Here is an 18,908-nt window from a genome sequence, read left to right as displayed (position 1 = left end):
GCTGTATGTGGCCCTATCTACAGGGAGGGTGTGTGTGGCGCTATCTACAGGGGGTGGGGTGTGTGATGCTATCTACAGGGGCTGTGTGTGTGGCACTATCAACAGGGAGCTGTGTGTGATGCTATCTACAGGGGCTGTGTGTGGCGCTATCTACAGGGGGCACTGTGTATGTGGTGCTTTACAGTGTTTGACACAATTATATTCAGGCGCGCAGTGTTTGCTACTATTATATTCAGGGGGTCAGTGCATGGTGCTGTTATTTTGGGGGCACAGTGCGTGGCACCATGATTATTTTATCTTCGTTTATGGGTGTGGAAATGTTGGCAAAGTGAGGAGCCAAAGCCATCTAAGTGGCAAATTCTGCAGAAATGGGTCATGGCCGGGAGAAGTCGTCATGAAGTCTGGACCGGATGGAGAAGAAAGGAGGGAAAAAACTACTAGAATCTGAGATGTCATCACCTCTGAGTCACTAGATTTATAAGGAATCTGTCACCTCTCCTGACATGTTTATTATAGGAAATCATGGTATTTCACAACACGTCTTTGTGCAGTCCAGGACTGATAGACAAATGTGTGTTACCATTCCCCTTGTCAGGAGGATGTGTCCCCACACAGTGTGATACTGTCAGTATGTAGGGACACAGCCCTGTGACAAGGGGAATTGTAACACCCATTTGTTAATGCTTGCACAAAAAGGTAGTGTTAAGAATAGTTACGGCACGGCAGGGTGGCTGTGGAGAAGGGGGTCCCAAGTTTGGGTAACAGACCAGGGCCTATGGTCTACTTAATCCACTACTGGATAGATACTGTAGATATGAGATAGATAGATAGATAGATAGATAGATAGATATGACACCCGGTGTGAATCATAACGGGAGAAAAAGTGTAAAGTACAGATCTACTACTCCTCTTATTGTAATCTACTCCTGGCTTTCGCTTCAAAAACCTCATGAATAAAACCAGATCAAAACCTGCACGTGTGAATACACCCAAAAAGTACAGCAAAGGCCCAAGCTGGACACAACCCTGATTGCCACCATATTTTCTGCTCAGGTCCGGCCCGCAGTTCTCTGCTCCATCATGTAAAGTCCGTGAGTTACAATTACGGAGCTCTATACTGAGAATTACGGGTCAGTGCATAGCAAATGACTTATATTGTAGCTTCATTTAAATACAGAAGGCAGGAGTAGTGCTGTATCATCGCTGTATCAGTACGAGCCGGGTTATTATCACTCAGGTTCCCATAGAATTGGGACTTTGTGTATGAAAGACTCTTTAAAGGTAGATCCGTTCTCGCGTGACATTAGAAGAACATTTACCGTTTACATCTCCAGGCCTGAACTGGTTAATTGACAGCTATGAATGTAGGCACGATCTGTCAGGTAGACTGTAAGTGTTCACCCATCATCACCCCAGCGCTCTCGCAAGTGTGGAAACTGGAGGCGTCTCGGAGAGAGTGTGACCCATAACATTTCTTCTTCACGGCCTGACGAGCCTAGTGATGCTTCCTATATAAATACTGGAAGGAGCCGCAGTAAAACATTGGGAAGATGGAAATTCCCTTAAACTGTGACTTAAAACCATCATAAAAATGTTGAATAACTTTGCAAATAATAGATGGCCATGTAATACACGGAGTCCACCTATAGAGGAGCCACTCTTTGCATGGGGTCCTTATAGAAAACAAGGGCGCATTTAGGGGGGGATTTCCTAGTACCAATAAAACCCTCTGTGACAAACTAACCTTACGACAGGGAGGAAACCTCTGTGTCGCTATTGGATTTAGCTGAAGAGTAATCTGGGGGCGGAGTCTAAGAGATTTTGCATCTTCACCATAAAATGCCCCTCGGGTGGGTGTGGACTTTAGCGCAGTGAATCCCCAGGTCACGTCCCCAGAGTACTCTCCGATAGCAAATACTAGATGATATACAGATGTGGGGTACAGAATCATAGGCAAAATCCTGGTCATTGAATATGAGGTCAGACAGCGTTCAATCAGTACGAGTAATCAGAATATGGGCCAAGGCAGCGATCAGAAGGCTAAGTTGATAAACAGTCTGGGTCAAATTCCAAATGTAGCAAGTGAATAAATACACATTCACAATAACAGGAATCTTGGAACCTTGTTGCTCAGAGAACATGGAATAGCCAGGTTCAAATAGTGGCGCATGCTCAAATTATTTGTAGCGCTGCCCCTTTAAGAGAATGAGTGCAGCGTGCACATCTCTATAGTAGTCATGACGCAGTCAGGTGCAGAGGAGGAGGCAATAGAGGATCAGAGGGCAGTGCTCGAAGCCGTAGGATATTGGCGATGGTGACTAGGTAAGCAGCTGGCATCCCTTTCCACCCTCCATCCCTATGGAACCACGAAGGAAAGGCTGCCATACAGCCATGGAGTTAAACAAAAACAGTATTGCTACCTGCAGCCACAGCTAGGGGGAGCTCCTTACATACTTATATATGCAGTTCGTTATAAATATGTATGCAGTCAGCTCCCCCTAGTGGTGGCTGTAGGCAAAAATAATCTTATCATTTTAAGGCATTATCTTGAGAATAACATTTTTTTGGGGGTAAGGGGGTCTTTAGAGAACTGTTATGCACACTAGTTTTGTGTGGTACTAAAGGGGCCTGGAAATAAAAATAATTACAGTTTCCTCTTAAATTTGAAGTTAAATGGGTTGCCTAAGATTAAAAAAAACATGGCTTCTTTCTTTCAGAAAGAGCATCACTCTTCTCCTGAGACTGTGTGTGGTATTGCAGCTCAGCCTCATTCATTTTTATGGGCCAGGCTGCAATACCAAACACAGCCTATGGACAAGAGTGGCGCTGTTTCTGGAGTAAACAAGCCATGTTTGTCAAATCTAATACGACCTCTTTAACATAAATTCTGTGGATGAATAAATGATAATGGACACACCTAATTATGCTGTATTCTGAGTGACATACGTGGGGAGGGCAGGGGGCACTGTTGCTCTGCGCTCGCTGCACTAATCCTGAGTAAGCATTTTGTCATGCAGATAATCAGGGATAAACCATAGCTGTTAATTATATCTACTCAAGGGCACAGAGAGAATGCAAAGTGTTAGTACGATGTTTATGTACAAGTTCATTATCCGTGGAAGTGTCATGCTAGGTCACAGTCAGGAAGGACTTGTCACACTGAATGTTTGTAGCAAAGTCATCACGAGATCTCTCAAATGAAAAACAAGTCCATAGATGTAATTAAAATCAGTTCAGTAATTAGCGAAATCTATTGGATACAATGAATGAAATGTATCAAGTTTTTTTTGCGTCTACACATAGGAAAATACAAAGAATATAAATATATCTCTTATACCCTAAATTGTACACTTATCGAAATTGGCCTTGTTGACAATAGTAACCGACCAGACCTCAGATTTCAATAGCTAGACGCACTATGATTGGTTGTTATGGGCATCGAGGCCGGTTTTTATTTTGTACAGCTTTGATAAATGAGATCCACTATTCTACATGTCATGACTAGTGAATAATATGAGGATAAAATGCTCATCTAGACACCTTTTGATGCATCCCATGATTTTAGTTGCCTTGGCAGCAGCTGCCTGGCACTGATTGCTAAACTTCATATTGCCATCAACTAATACCCTCAAGTCCCTTTCCATGTTTGTGGTATGAATCCACTCAGTCTAAATAAAAAATGAAAATTCTTTCCAAGTCATTGTTAAAAGGGCTGTCCGTTACCGGACAACTGATGACCTATCCACCGGATAGGTCATCAGTATATGATCGGTGCGGGTCCGACACCTGGACCCCGCACCGATCAGCTGCTTTGTAGCCAACTACTTCCTGCTCCGTACATTGCATACTGTGCAATAACATCCGGTGCCTGCAGGCAGCCGGATCAGCTGATCGGTGCGGGGACTGGGTGCGGTACTGCTGATCGGTGCAGGGACTGGGTGTCGGCCCCGCACCAATTATATACTGATGACCTATCTGGTGGATAGGTCATCAGGTGTCTAGTAGTGGCCATACTTAGGCAGATGACTAACAATCAATCAATCCAGGGTCACGGTCATTACCTTTATTTAATGGCAAAGGGAAGGTATGGATCATCTCAAGATTTTCCAATATGTTGTAAAATATAGTCAACAGAACTAAAGGATTAACCCCCCTTCATGGTCCAATTCTCAGCTTTGTCATCCTATTTAGATAAGAAATATACCCAAATCTGGACAGCAGGGTTTACATTTGTTTGCACCCTAATCATCCCGTAAAGGGTTGTCCAGTATTAGAAAAAAAAAGAGTTTGCTTTTTTTGGCCAAAATAACACCACTCCTGTGTACGGGTTGTGGATGTCATTACAGCTCATGCTCATATAAGTGAATGGGGCTGGGCTGCTATACCAGACACAACCACTAGACAAGAGTGGAGCCATTTCTGGGGGAAAAAAACAGATCATTGTTGTATAATTTCTCATAATTGTGATAATTTATTCAGCTTCACACATGAAAAACGAATGAAGAATCTTTCCAATCATTATTTTCTGGAAGATATGAATTTAATAACGTTATTTCTGTACACATCTGCTTTGATTAAATAACAAATAATTTATCAGGCAGCCATATCGTTAATAATCGTCCAATTTATAATCATTGCAAAATAATTAAATATTATGTATAGTCCTGCTCCCCCATAGGTGGCCAATTTCCAGCTCATCTGGTTTTATTAAATATGCATCACATTTGCACTTGATCGAAGAACGAGAAGAAAGTGCAAGAGATAAATAACATGAGGATGGTCGGGCTAAGTCATGAATGATTAAAGTGCGTCCATCGGAAAAATCTGTGGACAAGTCCCAATGGTTATCCAGTTCCACCAGTGTACGGGATCTTCAGGCTATCCCTCTAGTTGGTAGGTACACCATAGTCCTTTCTAGGGCAGTGATGTTCTCCAGTAAACTTCTTGGTCTCCTAGGTTGGGGCTCTGTTAGACAGGTATGCAATGAGGGCCACCACCGCACCCACATAGGTGCAAATGCCAAGGAAGATGGACAGAACAGCCAGCAAAAAAGTTTGTCTGGAAGCCACACTTGCCCCGTGGTAGTCACCTTGAGCTGAGGCCTTGTTGGTCTGTAGACAAAAGCAAATATCCATTACCAGAGCATAAAATAACCACGTGTCAAAGCTATTTCATATATCAACATGCTTTTCATTTCTTCTCCAATAATTGTCTAGGATTAGAAACTCATGGCTGTTTTCGTCCAGAAACAGCAGCACACCTGTCCATGGGTTGTGTCTGGTACTGCAGCCCGACTACATTGAAGCGAAGGGAGCTGAGATGCAATACTGCACACAACCTGTGGTCAGGTGAGGCACTTTTTCAGATGATAGCAGCCATAGTTTTCTTATCGTGGACATTCCCTTTAATTTACAAGTTCCGTGACCCACACCCTACAAATATCAATGCATCAACTTACAGAGAATTTGTTCGAAACAAGCATTGGGCATGATGACGTTGTGGCTTAGGTAACATATGCAACTCTTCAGTACTTAAAGTGAACCTTTCACCTTTAACGTATTGTACTAATTGAAGGCAGCATATTATAGAGCAGGAGGAGCTGAACAGATTATTCTAATGATATCTGGGAAAAATTGCCATATAATTTATTGATCTAAACCCCTGCTTACAGTGGTCTTATGAGTCCAGTGGGCGGTCTCACTTGGTGATTGACAGCAGGAGCATGCATACAGAGGTAGCTGTCAATCACTGAGTAAGACCTCCCACTGGACTCATAAGCCCAGAATGAGCAGGGATTTACATAAATAAATTACAAGTTATTACAAATTACAATAGATATATATATACACACTAGTCCTTCTCAATTAATTAGAATATCATCAAAAATTATTTCAGTAATTCAATTCAAAAAGTGAAACTCATATTATACCGATTCATTACACACAGAGTGATCTATTTCCAGCATTTTGTTCTTTTAACATTGATGATTATGGTAACAGTTAATGAAAACCCAAAATTTAGTGTCTCAGAAAATTAGAACATTGGATAAAAGTTGAATATTGTAGCCTCATGGTGTGACACTAATCGCAGAATCAACACAAAACAACTGCAAAGGTTTCCTAAGCCTTTACAATGACTGGTCTGTTCTGCTGCTCAGTGTCCAAAGTCCCGTTATCAGATGAAAGTAAATTTTGCATTTCATTTGGAAATCCAGGTCCCAGAGTCTGGAGGGAGAGTGGAGAGGAGTCAATCCAAGTGTCTTGCGGTCCAGTCTGAAGTTTCCACAGTTAGTGATGGTTTGGGGGCCGTGTCATCTGCTGGTGTTTGGTCCACTGTGTTATATCAAGTCCAGGGTCAGCGCAGCGTCTAGCAGGACATTTCCCAACACTTCATGCTTCCCTCTGCTGACAAGCTTTATGGAGATGCTGATTTCATTTTCCAGCAGGACTTGGCACCTGCCCACACTGCCAAAAGTGCCAACACCTGGTGTAATAACCACTGCGCTTGATTGGCCCACAAACTGGCCTGACCTAAACCCCATAGAGAATCTATAGGGTATTGTCAAGAGGAAGATGAGAGACACCAGACCCAACAATGGAGACGAGCTGAAGGCCGATATCAAAGTAACCTGGGCTTCCATAACACCTCAGCAGTGCCACAGGCTGATCACCTCCATGCCACGCCGCATTGATAACACCTCAGCAGTGCCACAGGCTGATCGCCTCCATGCCACGCCGCATTAACAACACCTCAGCAGTGCCACAGGCTGATCATCTCCATGCCACGCCGCATTGATAACAACTCAGCAGTGCCACAGGCTGATCTCCTCCATGCCACGCTGCATTTATAACACCTCAGCAGTGCCACCGGCTGATCACCTCCATGCCACACCGTATTGATAACACCTCAGGAGTGACACAGGCTGATCATCTCCATGCCACGCTGCATTGATAACACCTCAGCAGTGCCACAGGCTGATCACCTCCATGCCATGCCGCATTGATAACACCTCAGCAGTGCCACAGGCTGATCACCTCCATGCCATGCCGCATTGATAACACCTCAGCAGTGCCACAGGCTGATCGCCTCCATGCCACACTGCATTGATAACACCTCAGCAGTGCCACAGGCTGATCGCCTTCATGCCACGCCGCATTGATAACACCTCAGCAGTGCCACAGGCTGATCGCCTCCATGCCACGCCGCATTGATAACACCTCAGCAGTGCCACAGGCTGATCGTCTCCATGCCACGCCGCATTGATGCAGTAATTCATGCAGAGTCGGAGCCCAGACCAATTATTGAGGGCAGATACTGGACAGACTTTTCAGTAGGACAACATTCCAGTATTAAAAATCATTTTTTAAATTGGGCTTATTTAATATTCTAATTTTCTGAGACACTAAATTTGGGGTTTTCATTAACTGTTCCCATAATCATCAACATTAATAGAAAAAAATGCTGGAAATAGATAACTGTGTGTAATGAATCTATAGAATATATGAGAGACACTTTTTGAATTGAATTACTGAAATAAATTAACTTTTTGATGATATTCTAATTCATTGAGAAGGACTAGTGAATACACACACACACACACACACACACACACACACACACACACACACACACTACTGTTCAACAGTTTTGCTACAAAGTAAGAATCCATTCAAAAATAGAAGTGTTAATAGTTGTTTTTTTTTTTTATCAATTAACAAAATACAAATTAAATGAACAGAAGAGAAATCTAAATCAAATCAATATTTGGTGTTATCACCCTTTGCCTTCAAAAAAGCATAATTTCTTCTAGGTACACTTGCACTCAGTTTTTGGAGGAACTCGACAGGGAGGGTGTTCCAAGCATCTTGGAGAACTAGCCACAGATCTTCTGTGGATGTGGCTTCCTCAAATCCTTCTATGTCTTCATGTAATCCCAGACAGACTCGATGATGTTGAGATCAGTGCTCTGTGGGGGCCATATCATCACTTCCAGGGGTCCTAATTCTGAAGATAGTTCTTAATGAGATTAACTGTATGTTTGGGAGCGTTCTCCTGCTGGGGAATAAATTTGGAGCCAATCAGACACCTCCCTGATGGTATTGCATGATGGATCTGCCTGTATTTCTCAGCATTAAGGACATCATTAATCCTACCAAATTCCCAATTCAATTTGCTGAAATGCAGCCCCAAACTTGTAAGGAACCTCCACCATGCTTTACTGTTGCCTGCAGACACTCATTATTGTACCGCTCTCCAGCCCTTCAGCGAACAAACTGCCTTCTGTTACAGCCAAATATTTCACATTTTGACTTATCAGTCCAGAGCACCTGCTGCCATTTTTCTGCACCCCAACTCCCATGTTTCCGTGCATAGTTGAGTCACTTGGCCTTGTTTCCATGTTCAAGGTATGGCTTTTTGGCCACACTTCTTCCATGAAGACCACTTCTGGCCAGACTTCTCCGAACAGTAGATGGGTGTACCTGGGTCCCACTGGTTTCTGCCAGTTCTGAGCTGATTGCACTGCTGAACATCTTCAGATTTCAAAGGGAAGTAAGCATGATGTGTTAGTCATCTGCCGCAATAAGTTTCCTTTACCAACCACTACATCTACGGTCCTCAATATTGCCCATTTCTTTGTGCTTCTTCAAAAGAGCTTGAACAGTGCATCTTGAAACCCTGGTCTGCTTTGAAATCTTTGCCTGGGAGAGATCTTGCTGATGCAGTATAACTACATTGTGTCTTGTTGCTGTGCTCAGTCTTACCATAGGGGACCTGTGACAAGAAACTGTCTTCCACAACCTCACCTTTGTAGCAGAGTTTGGCTGTTCCTCAACCAGTTTTAAGCCTCCTACACACCTGTTTCTGTTGCTGTTAATGACTGTGTTTCAACCTACTTATGAAAATGATGATCATTATCATCTCTTTGGTATTATTGGTTAATCCTAGACCTGACTTACAAAATCCATGACATTATGCAAGAGTATTAGATTTCCATGTTCTTTATGACAGGTTCCCTTTAATTTGTAGGTTCACTTTTGAATATCAATTTACACTTTACATGTAGATATAAGCTACAATCAACACTAAGCATTCCAGCAAGTACTAGAGCCGAAAGCTGAATTCACAATTCTGCTTATTGCTACTAGAATCTGTCAACACTCTGTCGACAGGCTCATCTTAGCTCAGTCCACTGCAGCACTGCATTCTGGGAGTTAGATTTTCATCTACATATACAAGTACAGTTATCGGTTCAGTGCAAAGACTCAACCGAATGCAAAGTAGCAGAGCCTTTGTATACATAGTGAACCATCTGAGAAGTCAGAAAATGTATAGTATAAAGCTGGCAATATGATTTTTGACAAGAAATCGAAGCGATTTCCAAGGAATCCATTAATAAAGTCATGCCTGTAGGGTTGGATTTAAACTCATCTGATACTTTTGTGTTTCCTGAGATGAGTGGTGTCAAATTTATCTTGCAGCCGTTTATCTCCCCCTCCATAGAAATAACATGCATGTTTATGGGGGAGTCAGGGGAAATAGCTATTGGGCGAAATATTTTTCGGCTTTCGTTTACGGCCATCTTAAGATATGATTTAATTCAAGATCAGCACCAGACAGACCAAGCAAATGATGGTAAAGTTTCTGAGCAGTGAATGTAGATGATATCTAATGGTATGCTGTAAAATGGCGCTAAAAGTGAACCTATGCTTTCAAGACCATTTCCACTCATTATATTTTAATGCACAAATGTAAATAGCCTCCCAGAATCCCCCAGGCTATAGTGCGGGTAACATTTATAATGCATGTGGTGAACCATCTCCTGGTACAGAACGTGCAGAATGAATCGAGTTAGTAGGTGGAAGGAAAATCTTAAATGCAGCCTTTGGCATTGAAAGGGAACCATCACAAGAAGTCGGCTCTAGCCATGCAGAAGTTATAAGGAGCAATTATTGTGATGGTCCAGTCCTTGGCTTTGTGGGCTGTTCTGTGATCAGACAGCTCGATATATGTTCTCTCTGTAAGTATAATTCATTATAAAATAATGAGTACATGAATGCTGCCAGTAAGTGTTACCCTCGAATCTCCACTGTCTCCCAGCTGCCCAATGCCTCTGGTTTAAATACAATCCATCCTGCTATCAATATATTATGCGAAAATTACTGCAACCGAAAGACTATTAAAGGCTGTGGATATGGTTATTTTAATAAAGCCTTTTGGAAGTAGTAGCTGCTAAATGTCAAGACTCTCTGAAGTTGAATGATGGGGGGACCGTGTACAATCATCTGTCCATGGCCAGGAAGTATATACCCACCACAGATGAGGACCATGCAGCTTTTATGGGGCCACTAGATCAAGTTGGGCCAATATTCTGGACTGATGGCGGTGTCAAAATGTGGAGGCTCCCTCTTTCTATAGACTGCAATGTTAGCAAAGATTGGGGACCCAGTCTAAGGCTGGGTTCACACGAGCACATTAACGTCCGTAATGGACGGACGTATTTCGGCCGGAAGTCCCGGACCGAACTCAGTGCAGGGAGCCGGGCTCCTAGCATCGTAGTTATGTACGACGCTAGGAGTCCCTGCCTCTCCGTGGAACTACTGTCCCGTACTGAAAACATGATTACAGTACGGGACAGTTGTCCTGCAGCGAGGCCGGGACTCCTAGCGTCGTACATAACTATGATGCTAGGAGCCCGGCTCCCTGCACTGAGTTCGGTCCGGGACTTCCGGCCGAAATACGTCCGTCCATTACGGACGTTAATGTGCTCGTGTGAACCCAGCCTAATAATCATGGGGAGTAAATAGAACTAGCTTAGGTTGGGGATAATACCTTACCAATGTTATGTGGAGGATCCTTAGAGGCTGCAATGTTAGTAAAGATTGGGGATTTGGCCTAAGGTTCATAAGGAGAGCGGGCTATAGCATTAGTGGGCCTACATACTTTACCAATGGTGGTGTGAACATGTGGAGTCTCCATAGACGCTCCTATGTTAGTAAAGATTGGGAATCTAGCCTAAGGGTCATAAGGAGAGGGGGCAATAGCATTAGTGGGCCTACATACCTCACCAATGGTGGTGTGAACATGTGGAGTCTCCATAGACACTAATATGATAGTAAAGATTGAGGATCTAGCCTAAGGGTCATGAAGAGAGGGGCAATAGCATTAGTGGAAAATGAAACTTTTAGGGACTCCCTCTCTATAGACACATCAGCCTTTTCTACAAGAAATGGGAATCTGGGCAGGCTCTATTGTCTTGAGGGGTGCAAGGGAACTAGCAATATTGTAATCATTGCTATGGCCCCCCTCTTCTTGACATGTATTTCTGGGGGTGTACTACTATAGTAGTACTACACAAGCATAGGAAAAAAAAATCTTTACACTGAACCATTTTTCTGTTTTGCTCTGTGTCCATGTCATCTAACTCCGGAGCAGACAGCATTGGAAAACAAAGTCACCAGCTCTCACCTTTTGTGACAGGAAGAAAGCAGCAATGCCCAGGGGCCAGAAACAGCACAACATGGAGAATACAGCGAGTCCCAGGTAATCTTGGGGCAGGAGCAGAGAGAATTGACTCTCACTATCTGTGTCACTGTCACTGGATGAGTCGTTCTGTGAAGAGAGAGGCGATACTCAGACACACATAATACAGGGTTATTCACAGTATGGGATATGTATGACAATTGCTACACCAAGTGCCCCACTTTGTTTTACTCAAACATATTGGCTGCGCCAGTTTTTATGAATGACCTCCTCTTTTAGGGGCGGACTGAATGTTGGGGCAGTCGGTCAGTGCCCAAGTGTTCAGTGCATTTAAAAGGACCTGTGACTTCTCCGGATATGTCTGTTTTAGTAAATACTTGTATTCCCCATAATATAACAATTCTAGGGGCATCTTTTCCTACAACGCTGTGTTGTGCCTTTCCTCTGTTATTCCTCCTAGAAATGTATGAATAAATTGACAACTGGGTGTTAGCAGTTGGGGGTGTGTCCCTACACAGACTGACACTGACAGCACTGATTGGACAGTGTCAGATTGTGTAGGGACACGCCCCTTGGCCAAGGGGAAGGGTAACTCCCAGTTGTCAATTTAATCATAAACATCTAGTGGGAATAACAGAGGGACGGCACAATGCAGCGTTGCAAGAAAATATGCTTCAGATTTGGTATTTCATGGGGAATACAAGTATTTACTAAAACAGACAAGTCGGGAGGAGACAGGTCCTCTTTAAGGAGGCCCACAGCCCTCCGGCTAGAAATAGCACTACATGTTGTTTTCTCAAACAGAGATACGAATTGTTCTTCCAGGGTTTTCTCAAAATCCCCAATAACATGAAAGATCTTGTAGTGGCATCGATTTATGATCGCAGAATACTCTTCGGTGGACGGCTATCACTCATAAGACGAGGCGATGATGCACTTAAAGGAGTTTTTTGGTTCTATGTAAAAAAAAAAACTCAACCATATAATATAATTAAATGTTGTGTCGTTTTCTGAAATACTTTGTTTCAATCCTCCCCAACTCTGCTTGCTGTCAGTAATTTGAAACATTCCTTTATTCACATTTAGTGGCAAGAGAGAGAACTGAAACACTTAAAGGAGTTCTTCATGACTTTAACATTGATGGACTATCCAAAGGAAAGACCATTAACATTTGATCGGTGGTGGTGGTGGTGGGGGGGCTCCGTAACCCCGCAGATGAGCACAATACAGGGGTCTACTTCACTGTTTACACCGACACAGTGACTCATCCATAAAATCAGCTACAGTATGCCTGGTACTACAGCTCATTCCATTAACTTGAATGGGACAAGTTGCAGTACCAGACACAGTCGAACACCATGGCCCTTTCATTGTGCTGATCAATAGGGGTCCCGGAGGTCAGACCGCACCGACAAAAATAATATTGTAGTCACGGAGAACCCCTTTAAGAAGCTGTGAATCTTCGTCAGTGCAAATTTAATTCAGTCATTTCTCATTCTGGGAAGAAAGCTGGGTGAATATGAATATGCTGCCATTACAGTAATAACCTATCTTTCCCTGAATCCTGAATGGTAAACCTGTCTTAGAAGGAAATGTATTATATTATGAGAATAAAAGAATGAATTCAGTATTAGATATAAAAACGACCCTTGCGCAAATACAGTGCCCAAATAATACTATCACCATGTAGTGCCCACTTAATACCGCCATATAGTGCACACATGTATAGTATCCAAATAATACTCCCATAAAATAAGTAAATGGGTTCACAGGTCAGTGAAGGGGTTAAATCACTGGTTGTCCAAGACAATAATGGGAAAAATCCCAGATCAGATGGTAATATTTCAAACCACCACACCCTGGGGCTTGAGGACCTGGCAAATGTTGCTTTCCCCCAATTTTTCTGTGAGATAAAAATAAAGATGTGATCCTTGGGCTTGTGTGTTGTGTTGAAAATATAACCCACCCCATCGGATGACCTTGGCTGGCACTATATAGGTGTTAATGGACTCTGTAGCAAGTCTAAAACATCTAAGACTGTTCCCTCCTGGGCTGGCACCTATGCACTAAAATACATGACGGCTGTCCTAGCTAAGTGCAGTCCTCTCACTGTAATTGAATGATTGATTCATTTCATTAGTTTCATTCCTGAGTAAGTGGTCAAATTAAAATACCATGTAACGGATTTAATTCCGGATTTCTGATGCCCAATAAGGTATTACATGTATGGCTAACCTGGCAGTAATTTTTACATTAACAACTATACAATTGAATACCATTTGGCCATTGGTCTGATGACGTCAGAAAATCAACAAGCAGGGAATCTACTATCGGATCTTAGAAAATCTATTTTAATCTAATTTTGGCTTGTGCACCTTAATGCACCATCATTCTGACCAACGCATGATGTACCAAGGCACACTTTTTTGGGGGGTATCTGTGGCTGGTACACTTATGGGAGCATCTGTGGCAGGCGTACTTTCATTGGAGCATCTGTTGCTGGCACACTGTTATAGGATCATCTTTGGCTGGCACACTGTTATGGGATCATCTTTGGCTGGTACACTGTTATGGGGACACGGGTGCACACTGCCTTGGAGCATATGCGGCAGTTTTGCTCTGTTATGATAGCAATAATACTGTGTATAATTGCAGGGCTACAGAAGTCAGACATACACACAATGTAGTTCACCCTTGTGCACTCAGAGTGCTTAGTAAATTCTCTTAAAGAGTTCAAAGGGACCTGGATGCCTTTCTTAAAGAGGCTCTGTCACCAGATTATCAAATCCATATCTCCTATTGCATGTGATCGGCGCTGCAATGTAGATTACAGTAAAGTTGTTTGTTTTTTTTTTTAAACGATCATTTTTGGCTAAGTTATGAGCAATTTTATATTTATGCAAATGAGCCTTTCTAATGGACAACTGGGCGTGTTTTCTCTTATTTCCAACTGGGCGTGTCTTGTGTTTTTAGAAACTGGGCGTGTTTACTTCTTTCACTGCACAATCACACTGTGCTGTGGATCATGCTGGGCTGGAACAATGAGAAGTGCAGGACACTGATTGGTCACTGATTGGTCACTGATTGGTCAGCCTCATACACTCCTCTGTACAACACCCAGTTGGTAAAAAGTAAAAACACGCCCAGTTGTCCATTGAGAAACTCATTAGCATAAATCTAAACTAGCTCATAACTTGCTCAAAAATGATCGGTTTTCAAAATAAAAACCACTGCTGTTATCTACATTACAGCGCCAATCAGACTATGTAGGAGACGGGGCAATTATAATCTGGTGACAGAGCCTCTTTAAGTGTAATAATATTACAGGTTATGGTTACTAGATTTGTTGAGATGGATGGTCAATCAATCAAGGGATTTATGCTAAATTGGCTTCTGCCTCATGGGCGGTTTGCCTTTCTCTGGATCCACATTGCAGGATAATAGGCTGAACTGGATGGACTTCTGTATTTTTTCAGCCTTACATACTATGCTATTTAAAGGGGTTATTCACGCATGAACAACTGATCACATATCCACAGGATAGGTCATCAGTATATGATCGATGGGGGTCCAACACCGTCTGGTGCTTTCGGGCACCAGACGTCCATGCCGGAAGCAGTTTGCTCCAGTTGCGGAATAGCGGGTGAGCTGCAGAATTGCAGTGTACGAAGCCATCTGCATACTTGAATCGGATGCCCGGAGGCAGCCAGAGCAGCTGATGGGTGCAGGGTCTGTGTATCGAACCCCCACCGATCATACACTGATGACCTATCCTGTGTATAGGTCATCAGTTGTCTCTGCCTGGACAACCCCTTTAACAGAGACACATAATGAAAAATAACAGATCCATGAACAGCAGCTTGTTGGTGGTTTCTATATAGCAGCATGATTTTTTTCCTGTAAACACGTATAAATAATATAAGGCTCTATTCACAGGCTTTTGTTCATAATGGAGCCACAACAGCTATGCTAGATATGTTTTTAAATGGATCCTGACAGAGATTGTACTTTTACTATTGTTCTCTGATGTATATACCTCGTATATGACCGGCCTATATCTGTGGGTCGGGGGGGGGGGGGGGTGACAACTATTCTATGCGCATTATTGAACATCAAAAGGTGTTGTCTCTTCTCCAAAATTCCAGATATTGGTCTGACAAATTATTTGGGACAATGTAAATCTTTACCAGGAGAACTATAATACGACCCCTGCACGCAACATTATGAACAGGTTAAAGAACTTTGCTGTTTATGGACAGTGTCACTTGACAAGTATTTCATTACATATGTATAAAGAGCTTTAAAAAGAATGACAGCTACCTGGCATTGAGCAGTAAATGATCAATACCAGAGCCTAAGGCAAGCTGCTTACATAACTCCTCAGCACATTTTTTCAAGATATGGGATTTCTTTCCAAAAAGTTAAAAGCGTCCCATTTATACATAGTATATACTATAGAATTCACTTTGAAATAGGCAAGATCCTTATATTTTTGATAATATGTAAGGTTGGCAAAACATGTAAATGACACAGGCTTGTTTGATTTGGACAACCCCCTTTTTATATTAAATGGTCTCTAACTTTTCAACAAACTTTGCATAAATCAATAGTACAAGCAAATATACTAAAACTTTGTAATATATCTTATTAGAGAAAAATGCCTCTTTCTCCACTTTTCAGACTCTTTCTCCCCAACTGTTCACTCGCTCTGAATTTACTGCTATATCCATCTCATCAAGACAAGAGGGACTATCAGCTCACTGAGGGATCAGGTGATAGCTGCCCATAGAAGTCTATGGAGAGGGGAGGGAGAAGGAGAGGAGGAGCAGAGTGAGAGAGAAGCAGAAAGACACACATACTCTTCTGCAGCTTCTAGTAAGTGATATATCTCACCCCAGTGCTGGATTAACAGCTAAACTGCTCATTACTGCTGTATATTTTCCCCCATGCTGCTGCAGCTTCTATATATGTGATAGATAGTTATAGGAGAGCAGGATTCTCCTCTTCTCTATGTGTGCTGTGTATGGGAGACATGATAGCAGATAGGCTCCACCCACCACCGCAGAGAAAACTGAGAATTAGAGGGAGCCTGCAGGGGGAAAACTGATAAAAAAATACAGAATACAAGTCATATTAAGGCCAGAAATAGTGTTATTCCTCATAGATACACATATGTGTGCTGGGAAAACCACACGGTACTTCTTCTCCCTGCAGCGACGTACATGTGCTAATGAATGTTGACTCTTTGAACTGCATTTTGTCAGCAGTTTGTGCTCTAGAGCTGCTCTTCCTAATGCAAATAGAGACATTGTCACTAATTTAGGAGCATCCGTCGTCTGTCAATCAATTACTACAGCAAGCCATACATGAATGCTTGCTCAGTCAACAGCTATATCTCCCCAGACCTCCCCATAAACCATTCACACTTGGCTTGGTCAATAATGGAAAAGGGAGATAAGCAGCTGCCAGGCATCTTTAACAACCGCTTATCTCCTGGCAGAACAAAGGATCAGACATGTTAAAAACCTACATACCCGATCCTGTTTTCACCACGGCTGCTGCTAGGGTTAGTCACGAGGCCCCCATACACATTAGATTGTCGGTAGATGTGTTTGAGTAGCTTATAGGGGTTTTGTAGCCGTAGATATTTATTGCATTTAAACAGTGTCTGATAGGTTAGGGTCCCCTGACCCTGATTCTGCAATACGATGCAGTCAGAGGCGACCTGCATCAAGGAGGAGACCCTTCTTCATCCAACAGGTGGACAGCAGTAGGAATCTCAATTCATATCAATAGAAGTAGTTAGGCAGAGGAAAGTTGTACAATATGGTAAGACATGCAGTATCTACAGACACATGTCTACATTTTTGTTGTATAATCACACTTTTGTATGGTCTGTGATTTTTTGGATTAGTAGACAGAGAAAAAGCACGCCCACATTCATGTAGGCACGCCCACATGACAGCCCACATGTATCCCGGGAGCTAGGAATACCAATTCATTTTAAGGTTTTGACTCATTTAAACACAGGGCAAAGTCTGAAATTGATATAAACTAGTAAGACAAGCAATTTTAAATAGTTTTGAAATAGGGCACCCTGAGGCACAGGAAAGTTTGCTTTAACTGAATGGTTGGGTAATAACTGACAATAATGGTAAAAATCACATAAGTGATGGAGGTTTCTATCCTATACATTACACATATGATAGGAGTAAGAATTATCTTTATACATATGATAATGTATCATTTGCCACAGATAGAGTCATATTCTCCCTATACATAATCCTGTATATTCCAGCAATGGCGTATATTCTAATCATAATCCATTTTACCCCTAAGGTGTGCGCGCAAGCTCCGTCCCAGCCTTAAAGGGCCAGAGCGCACACATGTTTAGAATTGTCTAATCACCCTGGACTTTAGGAAGGGCCCTGCCCCTTCACTCATCGCCTGAGCGTAGTTGTGTTTTTCCGTGTCAGTCTAGCAAATGGTCCCTTAGTGTTTTCCTGTTCCCAATGTTCTCATTCCTGCTACCTGTATCCTGTATCCCGTGCTACCTTGTGCCTTAAAAGAGTTGGAGTCGTGTTGTGTTACACCACGCCTGGTGTCTGCTGCCAAGGTCCCTTCTGAACCTAGCCATCGCTACTGTCTGTACTACCACAGGTACCCTTGCTCGGACTATACTTGGTACACTGTTTGGCCAGCTGCTATCCTGCTACGGCGGTACGGCCCAGTGGGTCCACATACCCACAGATCGTGACAGTATGATTTAAAGGGAACTCGCTAATAATCCTCTGCAGATTATTTTTTCTTATATGTGACATCCGGCAGCACACTGTCACCATCTGCACTAGATGCATTATTATGGGCAAATTTAAAGTGATCTCTTCACACTAACATTATTCCTTATAGAAACTAGTTACCCAAAAACAAATGTACCCCAAAAATCACTAGTATCAGACATGCAGGACTCTGTTTCCATCATTTATGGGGGACACTCTGCTTACATTGTTTATGGCGGGCACTCTGCTAGCATTGTTTACGGACGGCCTGCATTTGTTGCCATGGTTTACACATCTTACGTTACATACCTCATCGTCTCGCAGAAAATTATTCTAATATGCAGGCAACACTGGAATGGGGCAAAACTTAACTGGGGCCCCCTCCTCATTCATAGACCCCATAAAAGCCGCTTGGTCTATCTCAGTTGTACATATATCCATTATAGATTGGAAATCCTGCCTCTAGGAGGGTCACATATCTAAGATCTCATTTATAGAGACAGCAAGGACAATGTTGGTGCCTCATACTGATTGTCTGACAACTCTTTGAAGTTGGAATTATCCGAGAATGTAATTTTTTTTACATAATTAAATTTCTGTGACTCTTAAATCATATGGAGCCCCCTTAAACATCTGGTCACACAGCAG

The 18,908-nt window shown here is 42.6% G+C and overlaps 1 protein-coding gene across 1 annotated transcript in view; it reads right to left on the bottom strand.

Annotated features, from left to right (window-relative positions):
- Positions 1-4,518: 4,518 nt before the first annotated feature.
- The window catches only part of TMEM91 (transmembrane protein 91), a 41,264-nt gene continuing 26,874 nt past the window's right edge, over positions 4,519-18,908 (bottom strand). Inside the window, exons 3-4 of the mRNA XM_075836215.1 lie at positions 11,467-11,610; positions 4,519-5,111 (exon numbers count right to left, since the gene is read on the bottom strand). Of these exons, the coding sequence (XP_075692330.1) occupies positions 4,953-5,111; positions 11,467-11,610 (303 nt within the window). The 3' untranslated portion in view covers positions 4,519-4,952. The remainder of the gene's footprint in view (positions 5,112-11,466; positions 11,611-18,908) is intronic.

The sequence above is a fragment of the Rhinoderma darwinii genome, chromosome 8 (assembly GCF_050947455.1).
Source record: "Rhinoderma darwinii isolate aRhiDar2 chromosome 8, aRhiDar2.hap1, whole genome shotgun sequence".
NCBI lineage: Eukaryota > Metazoa > Chordata > Amphibia > Anura > Rhinodermatidae > Rhinoderma > Rhinoderma darwinii.
The sequence above is the reverse complement of the archived record's forward strand: the minus strand, read 5'-3'. Positions and strand labels throughout refer to the sequence as shown.